The sequence below is a fragment of the Gadus macrocephalus genome, chromosome 21 (genome assembly GCF_031168955.1).
Source record: "Gadus macrocephalus chromosome 21, ASM3116895v1".
Taxonomy (NCBI): Eukaryota; Metazoa; Chordata; class Actinopteri; order Gadiformes; family Gadidae; genus Gadus; species Gadus macrocephalus.
This window is the reverse complement of record NC_082402.1, coordinates 1,881,087-1,897,213: the sequence shown is the minus strand read 5'-3', so window position 1 is coordinate 1,897,213 and position 16,127 is coordinate 1,881,087. Positions and strand designations below refer to the sequence as shown.

The 16,127-nt window shown below is 53.8% G+C and overlaps 2 protein-coding genes across 2 annotated transcripts in view; one reads left to right on the top strand and one right to left on the bottom strand.

The window, feature by feature from the left end:
• kidins220b (kinase D-interacting substrate 220b) overlaps positions 1-10,163 on the top strand; it is a 27,251-nt gene extending 17,088 nt beyond the window's left edge. Inside the window, exons 20-30 of the mRNA XM_060041225.1 lie at positions 1-79; positions 497-644; positions 1,038-1,200; positions 1,696-1,874; positions 2,435-2,646; positions 3,623-3,748; positions 3,930-3,962; positions 4,973-5,110; positions 5,550-5,648; positions 5,894-6,109; positions 7,308-10,163. The exon at positions 1-79 is cut by the window's left edge and continues 10 nt beyond it. Coding sequence (XP_059897208.1) covers positions 1-79; positions 497-644; positions 1,038-1,200; positions 1,696-1,874; positions 2,435-2,646; positions 3,623-3,748; positions 3,930-3,962; positions 4,973-5,110; positions 5,550-5,648; positions 5,894-6,109; positions 7,308-8,513 — 2,599 coding nt within the window. The 3' untranslated portion in view covers positions 8,514-10,163. The remainder of the gene's footprint in view (positions 80-496; positions 645-1,037; positions 1,201-1,695; positions 1,875-2,434; positions 2,647-3,622; positions 3,749-3,929; positions 3,963-4,972; positions 5,111-5,549; positions 5,649-5,893; positions 6,110-7,307) is intronic.
• id2b (inhibitor of DNA binding 2b) lies at positions 9,640-12,020 on the bottom strand. Its single transcript, XM_060041224.1, has 2 exons — positions 11,460-12,020; positions 9,640-10,865 (listed from the first exon to the last, which is right to left on the bottom strand). The coding sequence occupies exons 1-2, from the start codon at positions 11,802-11,804 to the stop codon at positions 10,851-10,853; spliced, it is 360 nt and encodes a 119-aa protein (XP_059897207.1). The 5' UTR covers positions 11,805-12,020; the 3' UTR covers positions 9,640-10,850.
• Between the last annotated feature and the right edge of the window lie 4,107 nt (positions 12,021-16,127).

Genomic DNA, 16,127 nt, shown 5'->3' with positions numbered 1-16,127 from the left:
GGAGCTGGACAGGAAGTTGTCGCAACACAGTCTGGGAGAGCTCTCCAAGTTCGGCAGCAAGACCACCCTGAACCGCCGGGTGAGAGACCCCGTACTGCCCCTCACGGAGAACCGGTTTAATCTGCTTCTGTCCCCTCCCCGGGGGCCTTAGAGCCCAAAGCCACACAGCTAATGTGTTTATTTAGAGCTTCACGTGAGGCAGGACTCATTTATGTAGAACTGGTTCCATCTGGTTCCAACTTGTTCTGGCTCTAATTGGTTGGAACTTGTTCCAATTCGTTTTTACTAGTTCCAACTCACTCTAACTGGTTCTGACTGGTTGTACTTGGTTCTACTAGTCCTAACTGGATGTAACTGGTTCTGACAGGTTGTGTGTGGTTCTACAAGTCCTAACTGGATGTAACTGGTTCTGACAGGTTGTGCGTGGTTCTACAAGTCCTAGCTGGTTGTAACTGGTTGTAACTGGTTGTAACTGGTTCTGTGTGGCTGTGGTCAGGACACGTACCGGCGGCGTCAGCAGGTGCAGCGCTCGGTGACGCGGCAGATGTCCTTCGACCTCAGCAAGCTGCTGGTGACCGAGGACTGGTTCAGCGACATCAGCCCTCAGACCATGAGGAGGCTGCTGAACATCGTCTCTGTTACAGGTACACACTCACACACACTGAAACACATACACACACACTGAAACACATACACACACACTGAAACACATACACACACTGAAACACACACACACTGAAACACATACACACACACTGAAACACATACACACACACTGAAACACACACACACACACTAAAACACACACACACACACACACTGGCTCACACACACACACAGACACAAACACACTGTAACACACACACATATACAGAAACACACACACACATACTGAAACAGACACACACACAAACACTGAAACACACACACACACGGTATAGACACACACACACAGCTCATCAAGCCTTGAGACAGGATGTGAGGTCAGAGACAGGATTTGACGGACTAGGGGGCGGTACTTCCTGTTCTCCCTGCAGGCCGTCTGCTGAGAGCCAATCAGATCACGTTTAACTGGGACCGGCTGGCGTCGTGGATCAACCTGACGGAGCAGTGGCCGTACCGCACCTCCTGGCTCATCCTGCTGCTGGAGGAGACGGACGGAGTGCCCGACACCACCACCCTCAAGGCCATCTACGACAGGTCAGGGGCACGCCCTCCTCATGGCCGGCTACTCCTCCTCTCTACTCCTCCTCCTCTGTTCCTCCTCCTCCTCCTCTCTGTTCCTCCTCCTCTCTGTTCCTCCTCCTCCCTGTTCCTCCTCCTCCTCTCTGTTCCTCCTCCTGTTCCTCCTCAGTACTACTCCTCCTCCTCTCTACTCCTCTCTGTTCCTCTTCCTCCTCAGTACTACTCCTCCTCCTCCTCTCAACCTTTTTACTCCTCCTCCTCCTCCTCCACTCCTCCTCACTCCTCCTCACTCCTCCTCCTCACTCCTCCTCCTCACTCCTCCTCCTCACTCCTCCTATCTCCTGCTCTTCTTCCATGGAAATAAGAAGTATAAATGAAATAAACAATTCACAGAAATATTGCTTTAAATATATTCTATATCTGAACATCTATATGAATAAGTTGTCGTACATGAGTGCACGGAGTGCGGGTTGCCATGGCGACGGGATGCTGAGTGTGTTGGTGGTCCAGGATCTCCAAGGGCATCCCGACCACCAAGGACGTGGAGCCGCTGCTGGAGATCGACGCCGACGTGCGGAGCTTCGAGGTCTTCCTGTCCTCCCGTACCCCCGTGCTCTCGGCCCGCGACATCAAGACCTTCCTGCCCTGCACCATCAACCTGGACCCCAAGCTCAGGGAGATCATCTCAGGTGAGGGGGGGGCAGGATCAATATACAGGATAAAGTAGACCCGTTGATCAGGATCAATACTGCAGGGGGGAGATGATCCCTCCATGGATCCAAAGAAGACCTTGAATCTAACCCCTGATATCCCCCCCTCCCTCTCTCCCTCCCTCTCTCCCTCCCTCTCTCCTTTCCTCTCTTTCTCCCTCCCCCCTCTCTTTCTCCCTCCCCCCTCTCTCTCTTCCTAACCCCCTCTCTCTCTCTCTCTCTCTCTCCTTCGCCTTCTCTTCATCCCCCTCTCTACCTCCCCCTCGCTCCCCTCTCTCTCTCCCTCCCCCTCTCTCTCCTCCCCTCTCTCTCTCTCTCCCTCCTTCCCTCCCCCCTTCTCTCTCTCCCTCTCCTTTCCTCTGTCTCTCTCTCTCCCCCCGCTCTCTCCCTCCTTCCCTCCCCCCTTCTCTCTCTCCCTCTCCTTTCCTCTGTCTGTCTCTCTCCCCCCGCTCTCTCTCCCCCCCTCTACCTCCCCCTTTCTCCCCCCTCTCTCTCCCTCCCTCCCTCACCCTTTGCCCCCCCCCCCCCCCACCCCCCAGACGTGCGTGCGGCCCGGGAGCAGATGAACCTGAGTGCGGCGACGTATCCCAGCATGCAGCAGGAGGCGCAGGCGCGGCCCACCTCCATGTACAGCCAGCCCTCCACCGCCTGCTCGCCCTCCGCCTCCTTCGTGGGCGGCGGCGGCGGCGGCGAGACTCACAGCAGCTACTACAGCGGCCTGGCCGGGCCCCAGCACCCCTTCTACAACAGGGTCAGTCCCCAGCACCTCCTCTCCTCAGCTCCTCTCTCCTACTTCCTATGTCCCCCATCCCTACCTCCTCCTCCTCCTCCTCTCTCTCTTCGTCCTCCACCTCCTCCTCTTCTCCCCCCCCCCCTCCTCCTTTCTCCCCTCTGTTCTCTCTCCTCCTCCTCCTCTCTCCCCAAGGTCCTCCCCCCCCCCCCCCCTTCTCAAGGGAGCAGGCTCAAAGGCAGCCGGGTAGCGGGTCAAAGGTCAGGCAGCCCCTGCTGCGCTGTGTGGGAAACCCCGACTTCATCCCACTCCTCCATCTCACTCCTCCATCTCACTCCTCCATCCCACTCCTCCACCTCACTCCTCCACCTCACTCCTCCACCTCACTCCTCCACCTCACTCCTCCATCTCACTCCTCCATCTCACTCCTCCATCTCACTCCTCCATCTCACTCCTCCACCTCACTCCTCCATCTCACTCCTCCACCTCACTCCTCCATCTCACTCCTCCATCTCACTCCTCCATCTCACTCCTCCATCTCACTCCTCCGTCTCACTCCTCCATCTCACTCCTCCGTCACATGATCATTTGATTTTCCATCGTTTGATCCGCCGTTCAACTTTAGTCTTAATTTCTCCTTGTGGTGTGATTTAAGTTTCTGATTTTGTTTAAACCATGTTTTAGATCGTATATCGCTGCTGGGAAATATTCATATAATAAATAATACTAATCGGATTTAATGTTATGGCCAAGCAATATAAAACTATTTCTACCATGTAATTTGTCATTTATATTTAATTGGATTGATAATAATAATGTAATCTCATTAGCATAAACACATTTCTAAAACCAAACTAACATCTAAAAACAACCCGTGTTAGATCCCAACTGAAGCAGCGATGTACTCTGAACGTCTTTGATTTGATTGGTTTATAAACTGTCCCCCCCCCCCCACATGTCAATCTGTGTCCTGCCCTACACCCATTGGTCCATCCAGCCTTATTTCCCCCAACATGTCTACCAATGGCCACGCCCCCACCCGGGCTTCACCTACCAACCATCTCACCTCCTGCCACGCCCATTCTCTAGGACCGCCCCCTACAGGGACTACTGCTGCGCACCTGTAAGTACGATCGATACCAGAGCCCCCACCTTCACTCAGGTCTCCTCTCAAACCGGTACCCGCCGGTCTGTTGTTCCTGAGGTCTGTCCTCCGTCCCTCCCTCCGTCTGTCTGTCTGACCATCCGCCTCCCTGTTCTCCTGTCTGTCTCTCCCTCCGTCTGTCTGCCATGCGGTTCTAAAGCTGTCTAGGGGTTCATCTTTAAAAAAGAAGCAGGTATTGATGTTTACTACAAGTCCCAGCATGCACTTTGTTCCAACTCGTTTTCTCCTTCCCTGACACCCTGCTTGACGCCCACCCCTCTGTCGTCACACCGTGTTCTCTCTAGCCTGGATAGAGCCCACGTCTGTAGGCTAACATGCTAGTAATGTGTCTTACCTTCCGATGCTAACTCCGTCCTCTAGCCTAGCGTACACTAGCAGTGGTTAGCATGTCCCCAAGCTAGTGGCGCCCGCTCATTCCTCCGGCGTACGCTCGCAATGGTTAGCACCTTTGAGCTGGCCGTGGATGAATGCGTTTGTGAAGATTGAAACTAACTCATAACCCGACCATATCACTACCATAATCCTCCCAGTCGTTCCGCTCAGACACTGAATACGGACGATTATGAAGAGAATCTGGAGTTCATTCCACCGTCTGGGTCAGATCACACAGCAGATAGTTACCATCTCCACCCCTCTTCACCTCCACCCACCACTGAGGCCTGTTCCCACCTTCAAGTCCCCGTAGCAACATTACACAGCATAAAGTCAGTGAGGGTAAACCATCAACACATCCCAGTACATGTGATGTGGTGGGACAACGTCCACACATCTGCTGCATCTTCTGATCTTGCTGCCCCTCCCCCTCCCCTAGAAGACATGCCCCCTCCCCTTCCTGTAGAAGACACGCCCCTCCCCCTTCCTGTAGAAGACACGCCCCCTTGCATGAAACGCACTAGCCTCAGTAGGTAGTGAACGTAGGGATGAATGAGTGAGCTGTGAGTGAGTGACGAGTGAGTGAGGAGAGATGAATGGTGAGTGATGGGACCGATGGAAGAGCGGGTCTCACCGTCTCCATGGTGACCAGTGGGGGCGTGTCCCCAGCCCGGTCGGGGCGTGTCCTCACCCAGGTGGGGGCATGTCCTCTACCCGGTCGGGGCGTGTCCTCCCCAGTGGGGGCGTGTCCTCCCCGGTGGGGGCGTGTCCTCCCCGTGGGGGCGTGTCCTGACCCCTGGTTCTCCGCAGGCCGCTGCCTCGGTGGTCTCCGGCGTGCCCCCCGTGCTGCTCTCCTCCCTGACCACGGAGGCCGTGTGCGAGCGCGTCCGCCTGGTGGAGGGCATCGACCAAGGCATGCTGCCCCAGTACACCGCCACCATCCGCAAGGTAGGAGGCCCCACCCGGACTGGGACCACTGGGACCACTGGGGCCACTGGGGCCACTGGGGCCGGGACCACAGGGGCCCCGGGTCTCGGTCAGAGCTCCAGTGACCCTGACCCTGCACTACATTAAACAACAGTCTACCACATGAGGATACATCATATTATATACAGTATACCTATTATCAATATGCAAGCCAAGGTAAACATAGATACAGTATATCTATAATAAATGTAGACTGACCTGGCAGATGTGGTCACAAATTTCAAAGTTAAGTCTGAACAATGTGGCCGATATGCACATAATAAAAAATAATACGTTGTTATGGAGTGTAGACAGTAAGTAACGTGTGTGTGTGTGTGTGTGTGTGTGTGTGTGTGTGTGTGTGTGTGTGTGTGTGTGTGTGTGTGTGTGTGTGTGTGTGTGTGTGTGTGTGTCTCTCCAGGCTAACGTGAACGGACGTGTGCTGACCCAGTGCAACATCGACGAGCTGAAGAAGGAGATGAACATGAACTTCGGCGACTGGCAGCTGTTCAGAGCCACGGTGAGTCCCTCCTCTGATTGGTCCCCAGGAGAAGCCCCTCCTCCCGTCTCTTCTGATTCCATCCCAGAGACCTGGTTGGTCCCCAGGAGTAGCCCCTCCTCCCGTCTCCTCTGAGTCCATCCCTGGGATCTGATTGGTCCCCAGGAGAAGCCCCTCCTCCCGTCTCCTCTGAGTCCATCCCTGGGATCTGATTGGTCCTCAGCAGAAGCCCCTCCCCCGTCTGACTGTGGTTTCGTCCCCTCCAGATCGTGGACATGCGCATCATGGAGAGCCAGGTGCTGCAGGACGACGCCGCCAGTGAGCAGGGCAGCATGGCGGCCCCCCGCGCCGTGGCCGCGCCCCACGTGGGCGTGGCCAACGCGGACGGCTCCTCCCCCATGTACAACTTCAACCTGAGCTTCGAGGAGCTCAGCAACCTGGGGCTGGAAGAGCCCCCCAGGACCTCCAACCTGCAGTGGATGGTGAGTCAGGACCCCCAACCCGACCTATAGGGGGTCCCAACCGGGGTGAGACCTGCTGTAGGGGGTCAGGACCCCCACCGGACCTATTGGGGGTCCCAACCGGGGTTAGACCTGCTGTAGGGGGTCAGGACCAGGACCATGGGGGTCCGGACCAGGGTTGGACCTGCTCTAGGGACCATGGGGGTCAGGACCAGGGTTAGACCTGCTCTAGGGACCTAAGGGGTCCGGACCAGGGTTAGACCTGCTGTAGGGGGTCAGGACCAGGACCTAGGGGGTCAGGACCAGGAGCAGGACCAGGGTTAGACCTGCTGTAGGGGCCTAGGGGGTCTGGACCAGGGTTAGACCGGCTGTAGGGGCCTAGGGGGTCCAGACCAGGACCAGGGTTAGACCTGCTGTAGGGACCATGGTAGTCCCGACCAGGGTTAGTCCTGCTGTAGGGACCATGGGGGTCCGGACCAGGACCAGGGTTAGACCAGCTGTAGGGTCCTAGGGGGTCCGGACCAGGGTTAGACCTGCTGTAGGGTCCTAGGGGGTCCGGACCAGGGTTAGACCTGCTGTAGGGTCCAAGGGGGTCTGGACCAGGACCAGGGTTAGACCTGCTGTAGGGACCGTCTGAGGGTCAAGGAGAGAGAGCAGGACCTCCTCCCCTCAGCGTTCGATGCACCAGTGATTGACAGGCAGTCAGGATTCCCTGAGCCAATCGGGGAGGAGAGGGGTGGAGGGGGGCGGGGCTTCAGCCTGAATGTTCTCTCCCAGACGCAGGAGCAGTCGACCAGAACAGACGTTCTCTCAGAGCGTTTCCCTCATTAGAGCTGACCGATATCCAGGCTGTCTCCAACCAATTACCCTCAAAGCATCCCGTAAACCTTCCTACTGCCCCTAAACGAGGGGTGGAAACTCCCAGAGTCACTAATTAAACAGAATGAATGCTACATTAGTTATAATAGAAACCATAGCAACCGCATCACCGGTCCGATCAGGAAACGGATCGACCAATCCCGTGCCCTACAGGAAGTGATGCGGGCTTCGGGAGGTGACTTCCTGTCTTGTTGTGTCTCTCAGAGAGAGACCGATTAAACAACCTCTGGTATTAGCCATGACAGGAACCACAGCAGCCCCGTCACCCGCCCCACAGGAAGTGAGGCGGGCTCATCGGCGGTACAGGGGCGTGACTTCCTGTCTGGTTGTGTCCCCTCAGAGCGGCGGGCAGCGGACGGCGAGCATGACCAGCCTGAACTCCCAGGAGTCGTCCAACGACATCTGGCGCCTGACGGACCGCCAGCAGTCCGAGTACCGCTCGGCCTACCAGGAGTACGTGGCCCAGATGGCCAACGTGGAGATGGGCGGGGCCGGGGAGCGCCCCGTGCAGCCGCAGCCCGGCCACTTCATGACGCCCGCACCCCCGGAGGGCGGAGCCAAGGAGGGGGCGGAGCCCGACGCCCGCAAGCCCTACGCCAAGCGGCCCGGGGCGGGCGGGGCCGGGGGGAAGCCAGCCGCCGCCGCCGACCCGGACGCCGACGCCCTGGACCCCATCACGGAGGAGGACGAGAAGGCGGAGCACCACGGCTCCGCCCGCTCCGTCCTGACCCGCAAGGCCAGCTCCTCCTCCGAGCGGGGGGGGGCGGGGCTGTTCGCCGCCGGCGCCGCCGAGCTCAAGATGAAGGCCAGCGGCGGCGGCTACCAGAAGCTAACGAGCGACGACGAGTCGGAGGAGTCCGACCACGCCCCTCTGCTGAAGGACGGGGGCGGGGCCGCGGGCCAGGGGGGCGGGGCCCCGGCCCCCGCCGCGGCGCTGAAGGGGAAGGACTTCCTGTCCGACGTGACGCTGGACAAGAAGGACTCGTCGGACTCGGGGGTGCGGTCCAACGAGAGCTCGCCCAACCACTCGCTGCGGGACGAGGAGGCGGAGCTGTCCCAGCTGGAGGGCGCCAACCTGATGGAGCTGGAGGAGGAGACGCAGGCCCGCCGCCGCGCCCCGCCCCCCGGCTCGCTGGGCGGGGGCGGGGCCCTGCAGGACGTCCGCATGTCCATCTGCTCCGAGGACCAGTGCAGCCTGCTGGCCAGCAGCCCCGAGGAGAGCTGGTCCTCGCGCTCCTACAACCTCAACCTGGCGCCCAGCACCGTCGCCAACAACCACACCAACAACCGGCCCCGCCCGGCCGGCCCCGAGGGCTCCATCTCCTCCTCCACCTCCTCCTCCACCACCGGGGACGTCATCTCCCCCCCGGTGGCCTCCTCCACCACCTCCTCCTCCACCTCCACCACCACCAAGCCGGGCCCCCACAACGAGAACGTGCGGGTGGTGCACCTAAAGAGGGGCCCCAACCCGGGGGACCCCCCGGAGATCTGCTCCGTCAGCTCCGACACCGTCACCTTCGGCGAGGAGCGGGAGAGCATCCTGTAGGGGGGGGGGGAGGAGCTACGGCTCGACGTCGAGGTGGTCGCTAAGCGAGTCCCTGTTGCCGTTTGTCAGTTGCTCCGTGTCGGTTGGTTAGTGGTGGTTTGTTTTGTTTAAGTAGCTCCGCTGTGCGTTTTGTTGCTCTCTGGGCTGAAGTAGCTTAGCTTTAGCCTTAGTAGCTTCTGTGTGCTGAGCTAGCTCGCTACCTTGCTCTGGTGTAGTTGCTATGAGTTGCAAAAGCTAGCTAGACCTTGTAGAGATGTTGTCTGTGTTCTAAGCTAGTTAGCCCTGGCAGGGTTCTTTGAATGCTAGGTTAGTTAGCCATGGCAGAGTTTTGTTTGTGCTAAGCTAGCTTGCTAGTCCTTGTGGCGTTAATTATCATAACTTGGCTAGCCCTGGTGGGGTTATTCTATGTGCAAGGCTAGTTAACCCTGGCAGGATTGTTATGTGTGCTGAGCTAGCTAGCGCTAGCATGGTTGGGATGTGTATGCTAAGCTATCTAGCATGGTTGTTCTGTGTATGGTAAGCTAGCTAGACCTAACATGGTTGTGATGCGTGTGCTGAACTAGCTAGCAGTGTTTTAATGCATGCAGTCTGGATGCACTAGATTAGAATCACCTGTTGAACAGTTCTGCTGCTGTCTGGCGTTTAAGAAAACCAAATTGAAGTCATAAACTTTATTTTAACTCTTTTGAAACATGAGGCTAGAAATGATAAATCAATGACCTTTGAATTAATATTGAACCATTATTGACAATATTTTAAATCCAGCCATGTTGTTCTATGAGTAATATTCACAGGAACTCACAGGTGAACATGGTTATTTGTGGAAGTAGAAGAAATACTACGAGAATAGTAAAAGTAAAGTAAATATTCAGTGTTGACCGTGATCTGACCCGACCAGGTCTATCTTGTTTGTGTTGTGTTATTCTGCTGGTTCCTGATCTCTGAAAGAGATGACGGATGAGGTGGTCTAACCCCCCCCCCCCCCCCCCAACTCTGTCTTCTAACGGGATTGGTCGTATTAAAGGTTTCACTCTCTTCAGACGGCACATGTGTACGAATCGTCGGTGAAGTTTGTTAACCAACTGATTTCTGGATGAATAGTTTATAAGACCTTTTTAAGACAGTATTAAACCACTAACTAACCTAACGCCCGTTGACTCAACTCTAAATAAGTCTGTTCCCGTCTGTCATCTTATTCTGACCCACCAGGAGGTTATGAATAGAAGTTCAGTGTTAACAAGTTGTGATGTGAAGTTGATACTGCGTTATGTTTGTCTCGCGAGTTATTAAGGACAACACATGACTACAGTCGTCCTAGAAACCATAGCAACTAGAAGACCTGCTCCCGTTTTAAACCTGCTTCTGTCGTTTGTCGCTGTGCGCTTAAATAAAATGCTTAATAAATGTGACGAGGTGAAACCTAGGAGTTAAAAGCATGGACCAATCGAAGCGCATGTAGGGAAAATCAACACGCATGTAGTGAAAATCCACACGCATGCTTGTGTTAAATCGCTGGTGTTTTGCATGCCTTGTGATGTGAATATTTAATGTTATATCTGTGACACTCCAAGATGAATAAAAGCCGTAACTGGCATCAAGAAGTGTCTTAAGGTGGAGCCATTTAAAATAAAATGCTTTTGGTTACAGAAACTGTTGTAAGTCTTGTATTTTTTTCTTAAAGTTATGCCATCTATTTGGAGTTGAACATTTAGTAATTTTGCAGAATCATTTATCCAAAGAAAACAAACAGTAGATATAAGGGATAGTTTGCTGGTCAAAACTTAAGGTAGGTCTACTTAAAGAAGTAGAGTTAAAAAATTAAACTGTCAAACCAGGTACATCTTTTAACCGGCGATGACAGACCACCGCCGCAAGATGTCGCCACAGAGCAACTTCAAAATAAGTCCGTTAATATTCGGCTAATTAACAATATAACATGATTCCATTCAGTCTTTAGTCCACTTATCAAAACGGCACCGTTCATATAATATATATGCATTCCTCAAAACATACTTTAATATTTAATGCTACATTATCGTGTATTTGTATAAAAGTGCAACGCAGGCCACCCTGCAGCAGGCCAGAAATGTTCAGTTAGTCCCAATAAAACCAGTAGAATACAGAAACCAGTTACAGGTCCGGAGCCGGAGAGGACCAACGTAACGCCGGTTTAGAGTCTGGCGCGTCCTGTATGGTCCAAGGTGGGTCCAACTGACTCCCGGTGGAGAACAGCGGTCCGCTGGACCACCTCACCCACTAGCGTCGGATCATGACCCGCCCCGGGGGGCCTGTAGTCCCGCCTCCCTGGTGGAGCAGGCCCGCCAGTCGGGTCGGAGGTCAGGGTTCCAACTTCTGGATGAGACGTGAGGAGAAAAAAAAAAAAGAGAAAAAACGTTGCGTTTCACGCGCGTAATAAGCCGCCCCTAGCACCAATAGCAAGCGGCGCGCTGCAGCACCGTTTCGAAAGAAGCAGATCAACACACTTAGTACTTTAGTCGGTATAGGCTACCATAACGTAATACCAGTTGTTTTCTGACTACATATATGGCCCTGATGCTAATAATCCTCCGTTTGTGCTTACAATGATAAAGTCACATTAATTCAAAGTTGCTTTGTGTACTGTCGGGCACTTTGTTTACGGTTTAGTCACTTTACACACTTTATTTACTTTCATCACTCATTCTTTTTGCATTGTGGAATTACTAATTTAGTGCATCAACAATCTCCATATTTATAGGACCTTGTATCAAGCCAAGATGTATCAAACAGCTTAAAAAAGCGCTTTTTCAGGGGTGGCGACGCTAGGGTATAGAACAGTGGCGTAAAGCCTAGTGGGGCGGTGCGCCGCCGAGTGCTGGCGCGCGTCTGGCCGCCGCCGTTGTGCGCTAGTACGTCCGAAATAATGGGGGCGTTCTTTTTGACGCGCCGGTGTGTGTTGGGCTTTACCTGGAAGGTGAGCGCGCGGACGTCGGAAGGGGCTGCGGACCGCGGGCTCCACGGGGGGTCCTCTTGGTCCCGGAGGTTCTGGGTCTGGGGGCTACCGGCCGTGGGTCCGGGCTCCAGCGCCGTCTGCAGGTCCAGGATGTAGTCTATGACGTGCTGGAGGAGGTCCACCCGGCTGAGGCTCCGGTCCGGCCGGAGACCCGGGACCATTGCCCGCAGGAGCCGGTAGCAGCGCTCCATGTCGGACAGCCCCTCCTCCGGGAGCACCGGGCTCTTGCCCCGGGTCCTCCTCCCAGGGAGCAGACCCCCGCTGCCGGGTCTCGACCGCAGCGGACTGACTGCCTTCATGTCGACCGATAAGGAATCGATAAAGTTACGATCAAACAAGGTTTTAATCAAATAAGATAGCGAACAAAATGTGATAAAATAAAACGAAGCCCTGGATAAAATAAGGTTGTGATCAAATAAAGTTAATATTGAAAAAGTTTGATCTATTCTGCCGTTATATGATCACTACCCCGTCTCCTCTCCGGGCTCGAGGCGGGCCGGTCTGACGGACAGGTGCTTATATACAGGACAGCTGTCTGGAGTGACGCGCCTATTGGCCGAGCGAGTTGCTCCCCAGCTGTAGCCCCGCCCTCCTCGTGTTTTTCCAGCAGCTGTGATCGGAGCCCTAGCGGTGTCGGGTACAGAACCATCACGGCTCCTCTGGAGATGAGTTGGAGTTCACTTCAACGTTTACTCTTTTCGTTCCATTTATATCTTCTACCTTACTTTGTTTCAATGTCACCATCAGTTACTAACTTACATGAAATGTGTCTGTTTGTTCCATAATGTAGATTGGCGTGGCCAAGGAAATGTACACACACACACACACACACACACACACACACACACACACACACACACACACACACACACACACACACACACACACACACACACACACACACACACACACACACACCTCTCTAGACCAGACAGCTGGAGTGATTACTGTTTTGAAAACTTTAAAACCAAACCCGTCATTTACTCATTATCTTCCACCACAAGATCACATCTCCTCCTCCTCCCCGTCCTCCCCCCCCCCTCCTCCCCCTCCTCCTCCTCCTCCTCCCCCTCCTCTAACGAGGAGATTTAAAATGGTATAACTACTCATTTATTCTCCTTGACACATTCCTAACATTCAGACACTCAGAGAGACAGAGACACAGACAGACATACATACAAACACAGACTGAGAGACAGGGACAGACGATCAGACAGACTAACAGCCTACACACAACATTCTAGAATATTTTTCTAAACAATTATTTCTAAATAAGTTTGTCGCAGAACCTCGCAGAGAAAGAAAGAAAGTTCGGACCACATTCGCTTCACTTTTAACTTTGATGTGAACACTTATGGCCTTGAAATATTAAACCTGACCGAGGTTCTACTGAAACGGGTTCGAAGGACCAATCTCTCCCCCATCCCTCCAGAGGTCAGAGGCGCCGGGCAGACGGAGAGGAAACAGGGGGATCGGGTCTGCGCATAAATTAACCTTCATCTGGGACGCCTCCTCAAACGTACACAAAACACCCCTAATGAAGCTCGTTAATATTCATAAGCACCGGTCGTTAGTGGGGTCACACGTCTGTCCGTCAGCAGCACCACTGGTGACATGTCTGTCAGCTTCCAGAGGCACCCAACATCGCCTTGGAACACACACACACACACACACACAGACAGACAGACAGACAGACAGACAGACAGACAGACAGACAGACAGACAGACAGACAGACAGACAGACAGACAGACAGAGAGATGCGGTGAAGCCAGGTACTGACCCTGACACGATGACCTCTGACCTCCTGAGCCTCAGGTTCAATGGGTTCGGGTCCTGGAGAGGGGGGGGGGAGGGTCTGGGTAAGAGCCGGGGGGGGGGGGGGGGGGCTGTCAGAGGGAGGAAGAGGAAGGAGGTATTGTTGTCCCAATCTCAGGAGACCCTCATGGGTGCGGTCTTCCGGGGTCTTATCTCTGCAGCCGCCAGCAACCCGCTAGCAACCCGCCAGCAGCCCGCCAGCAGCCCGCCAGCAACCCGCTAGCAGCATGCTAGCAGCCCGCCTGCTAACAGCCATATAATGGTGGAGACTGGGAGCTGCCCAGCGCAACCACAGTCTTCTAATGTTTCTACTGGAAGCTTCCCAGTACACCCCAGTCTTCTAGTAATAGAAACTGGGAGCTACCTAGTACAGCCACATTCTACCGGTTGTATTGGGAGTTTCCCAGTGTTGTACTGGGAGTCTCCCAGTACAACCAGGGAGTACTGGTGGAAACTTGGAGCTGCCCAATTCAAGCAGTCTCTTACTACTGGTTTGCACTGTGGTTGTACCGAACAGCTCTTGCTCTTCTGATGGGGGACACTGGGAGTTTCCCAGTACATCGTCCTCCTCCTCCTCCTCCTCCATTTGCTCCTGGCTCTCGTCACCGGGTGCCACGCCAACAGGAAGTAGATAGTGTGAGGAACTTCCTGTGTTCCGCTGTGGAAGAACCCAATGTTCTGTCATAAGAGGGGTCGTGGGTTAGGGGGAAGGTTACATTCCACCTCAGGATCCAAACCGGCCACCCTCAGGCCCCCGTGGAACGCTTGGAGGAGGATCTCCTCCGGCTCTGATCTCTCTACGTCCACTCTGTCCCAGCTCTACTGGGGTCGGAAATAAACATCTGGACAAAGGTCTTAACACATTTTTATTCTCAACAGTTGGACGACGATGACAGATATTCTCAAGATAGCCTCTTATTATTGAATAACGTTCGCTTGAATTTAATTTGCCGGCGTCAAAACAGAATAATTGAGGCCAACGTTTCGTTTTAGGTCGCTGATGGTTAGTTTAGGGGCTGAGTTAGAGATGGTTACGTTTTGGTATTAAGTTGAATATAGTTCTGTTTCGGTATTCTGTTTGAGACGGTTGAGTTGCGGTAGAGATGGTCAGCTCTGGGTAAGTCAAGGAGCTAACCTAGTGTCCATCTCAGATCGTATTCGGTTGTATTCAACATGGCCGTATACTTACGGGTCGTATATTCAGGGTTTGAATATACTGGTCTGCCCCTCTTCTTGATCGCGAGGTAATGGTAAAGTCCTCCTCAGGGTGCATTCTGGGAAGGCGTGATGGCCGTGTTTAAGCGTGTAGGAGAGGAAGGGTCGACGGCACTCGCGGTACATCTCAAACCTCCGGGCGGTGGCGACGGAGCGATGCAGACGACAAGTGATGAAGACGCAGAGTGATGAAGACGCAGATCATAGAGGCTAGAAGGACGACGTCAGCAGGGAGAACACAGAACATAGAGCCTACAAACCAAACGATCCTCCTTAGTGGAGCCATGGCCGTAGGGTTGAACCCAGGGGGACTCGACCGTACATCAGCAGGTTCTCCCGGCGTATAAACAGGGGTTTGATAGTCACTGAACTTAGTCGTCCAGAGGTGAAGAAGACCTCTTTTATATCAGCTCCCAGCATGCAATGGCACAGCGGTCGATCGGACATCCGTCACGACAAACTTGGGACTGTAAGGACTGACTTCTACACCCATCTGGTGACACACACACACACACACACACACACACACACCAGCTGCCGGAGCTCTCTGTAAGGACAGTGTGTTCTCCTCGTATCAATTTGTCCGGGAATTATAGTTAAACTAGTGTCAGAATATATAGAATAATCACTTTAAACATATTACTGTTTTACAATCTAGCTCACCAGCCGCCATGTTGTCAGAGAGCACTCAGGCAGGTTGTATTATTCTGGGAGCAGGAGGAGGAGGAGGAAGAGGAGGAGGGGAGATGCTGGAGCAGGTTGGCAGGAGATCCAGCCTGGAGGAGCACTAGGCCAGCTGTGGCTCCACACCTCCTCCTGGCTGCTCCTTGTGTCCTCTCTCACCCTCCTCCTCCTCCTCCACTCCTCCAGGGCCGTTAGAACAAACAAGAACCACAGCACATCACAACTACATTTACAGCCTTTCAGGGAATTTACCTCCGTTTCACATTTAACCTCGGTGGATGACGTCATGATGTCTCAGTGGATGACATCATGATGTCTCGGTGGATGACATCATGATGTCTCGGTGGATGACATCATGTTGTCTCGGTGGATGACGTCATGATGTCTCGGTGGATGACGTCATGATGTCTCGGTGGATGACATCATGTTGTCTCGGTGGATGACATCATGATGTCTCGGTGGATGACATCATGATGTCTCGGTGGATGACATCATGATGTCTCAGTGGATGACATCATGATGTCTCGGTGGATGACATCATGTCTCGGTGGATGACATCATGATGTCTCAGTGGATGACATCATGATGTCTCGGTGGATGACGTCATGATGTCTCAGTGGATGACATCATGATGTCTCAGTGGATGACATCATGATGTCTCGGTGGATGACGTCATGATGTCTCAGTGGATGACATCATGATGTCTCAGTGGATGACGTCATGATGTCTCGGTGGATGACGTCATGATGTCTCGGTGGATGACGTCATGATGTCTCGGTGGATGACGTCATGATGTCTCGGTGGATGACGTCATGATGTCTCAGTGGATGACATCATGATGTCTCAGTGGATGACATCATGATGTCTCAGTGGATGACATCATGATGTCTCGGTGGATGACGTCATG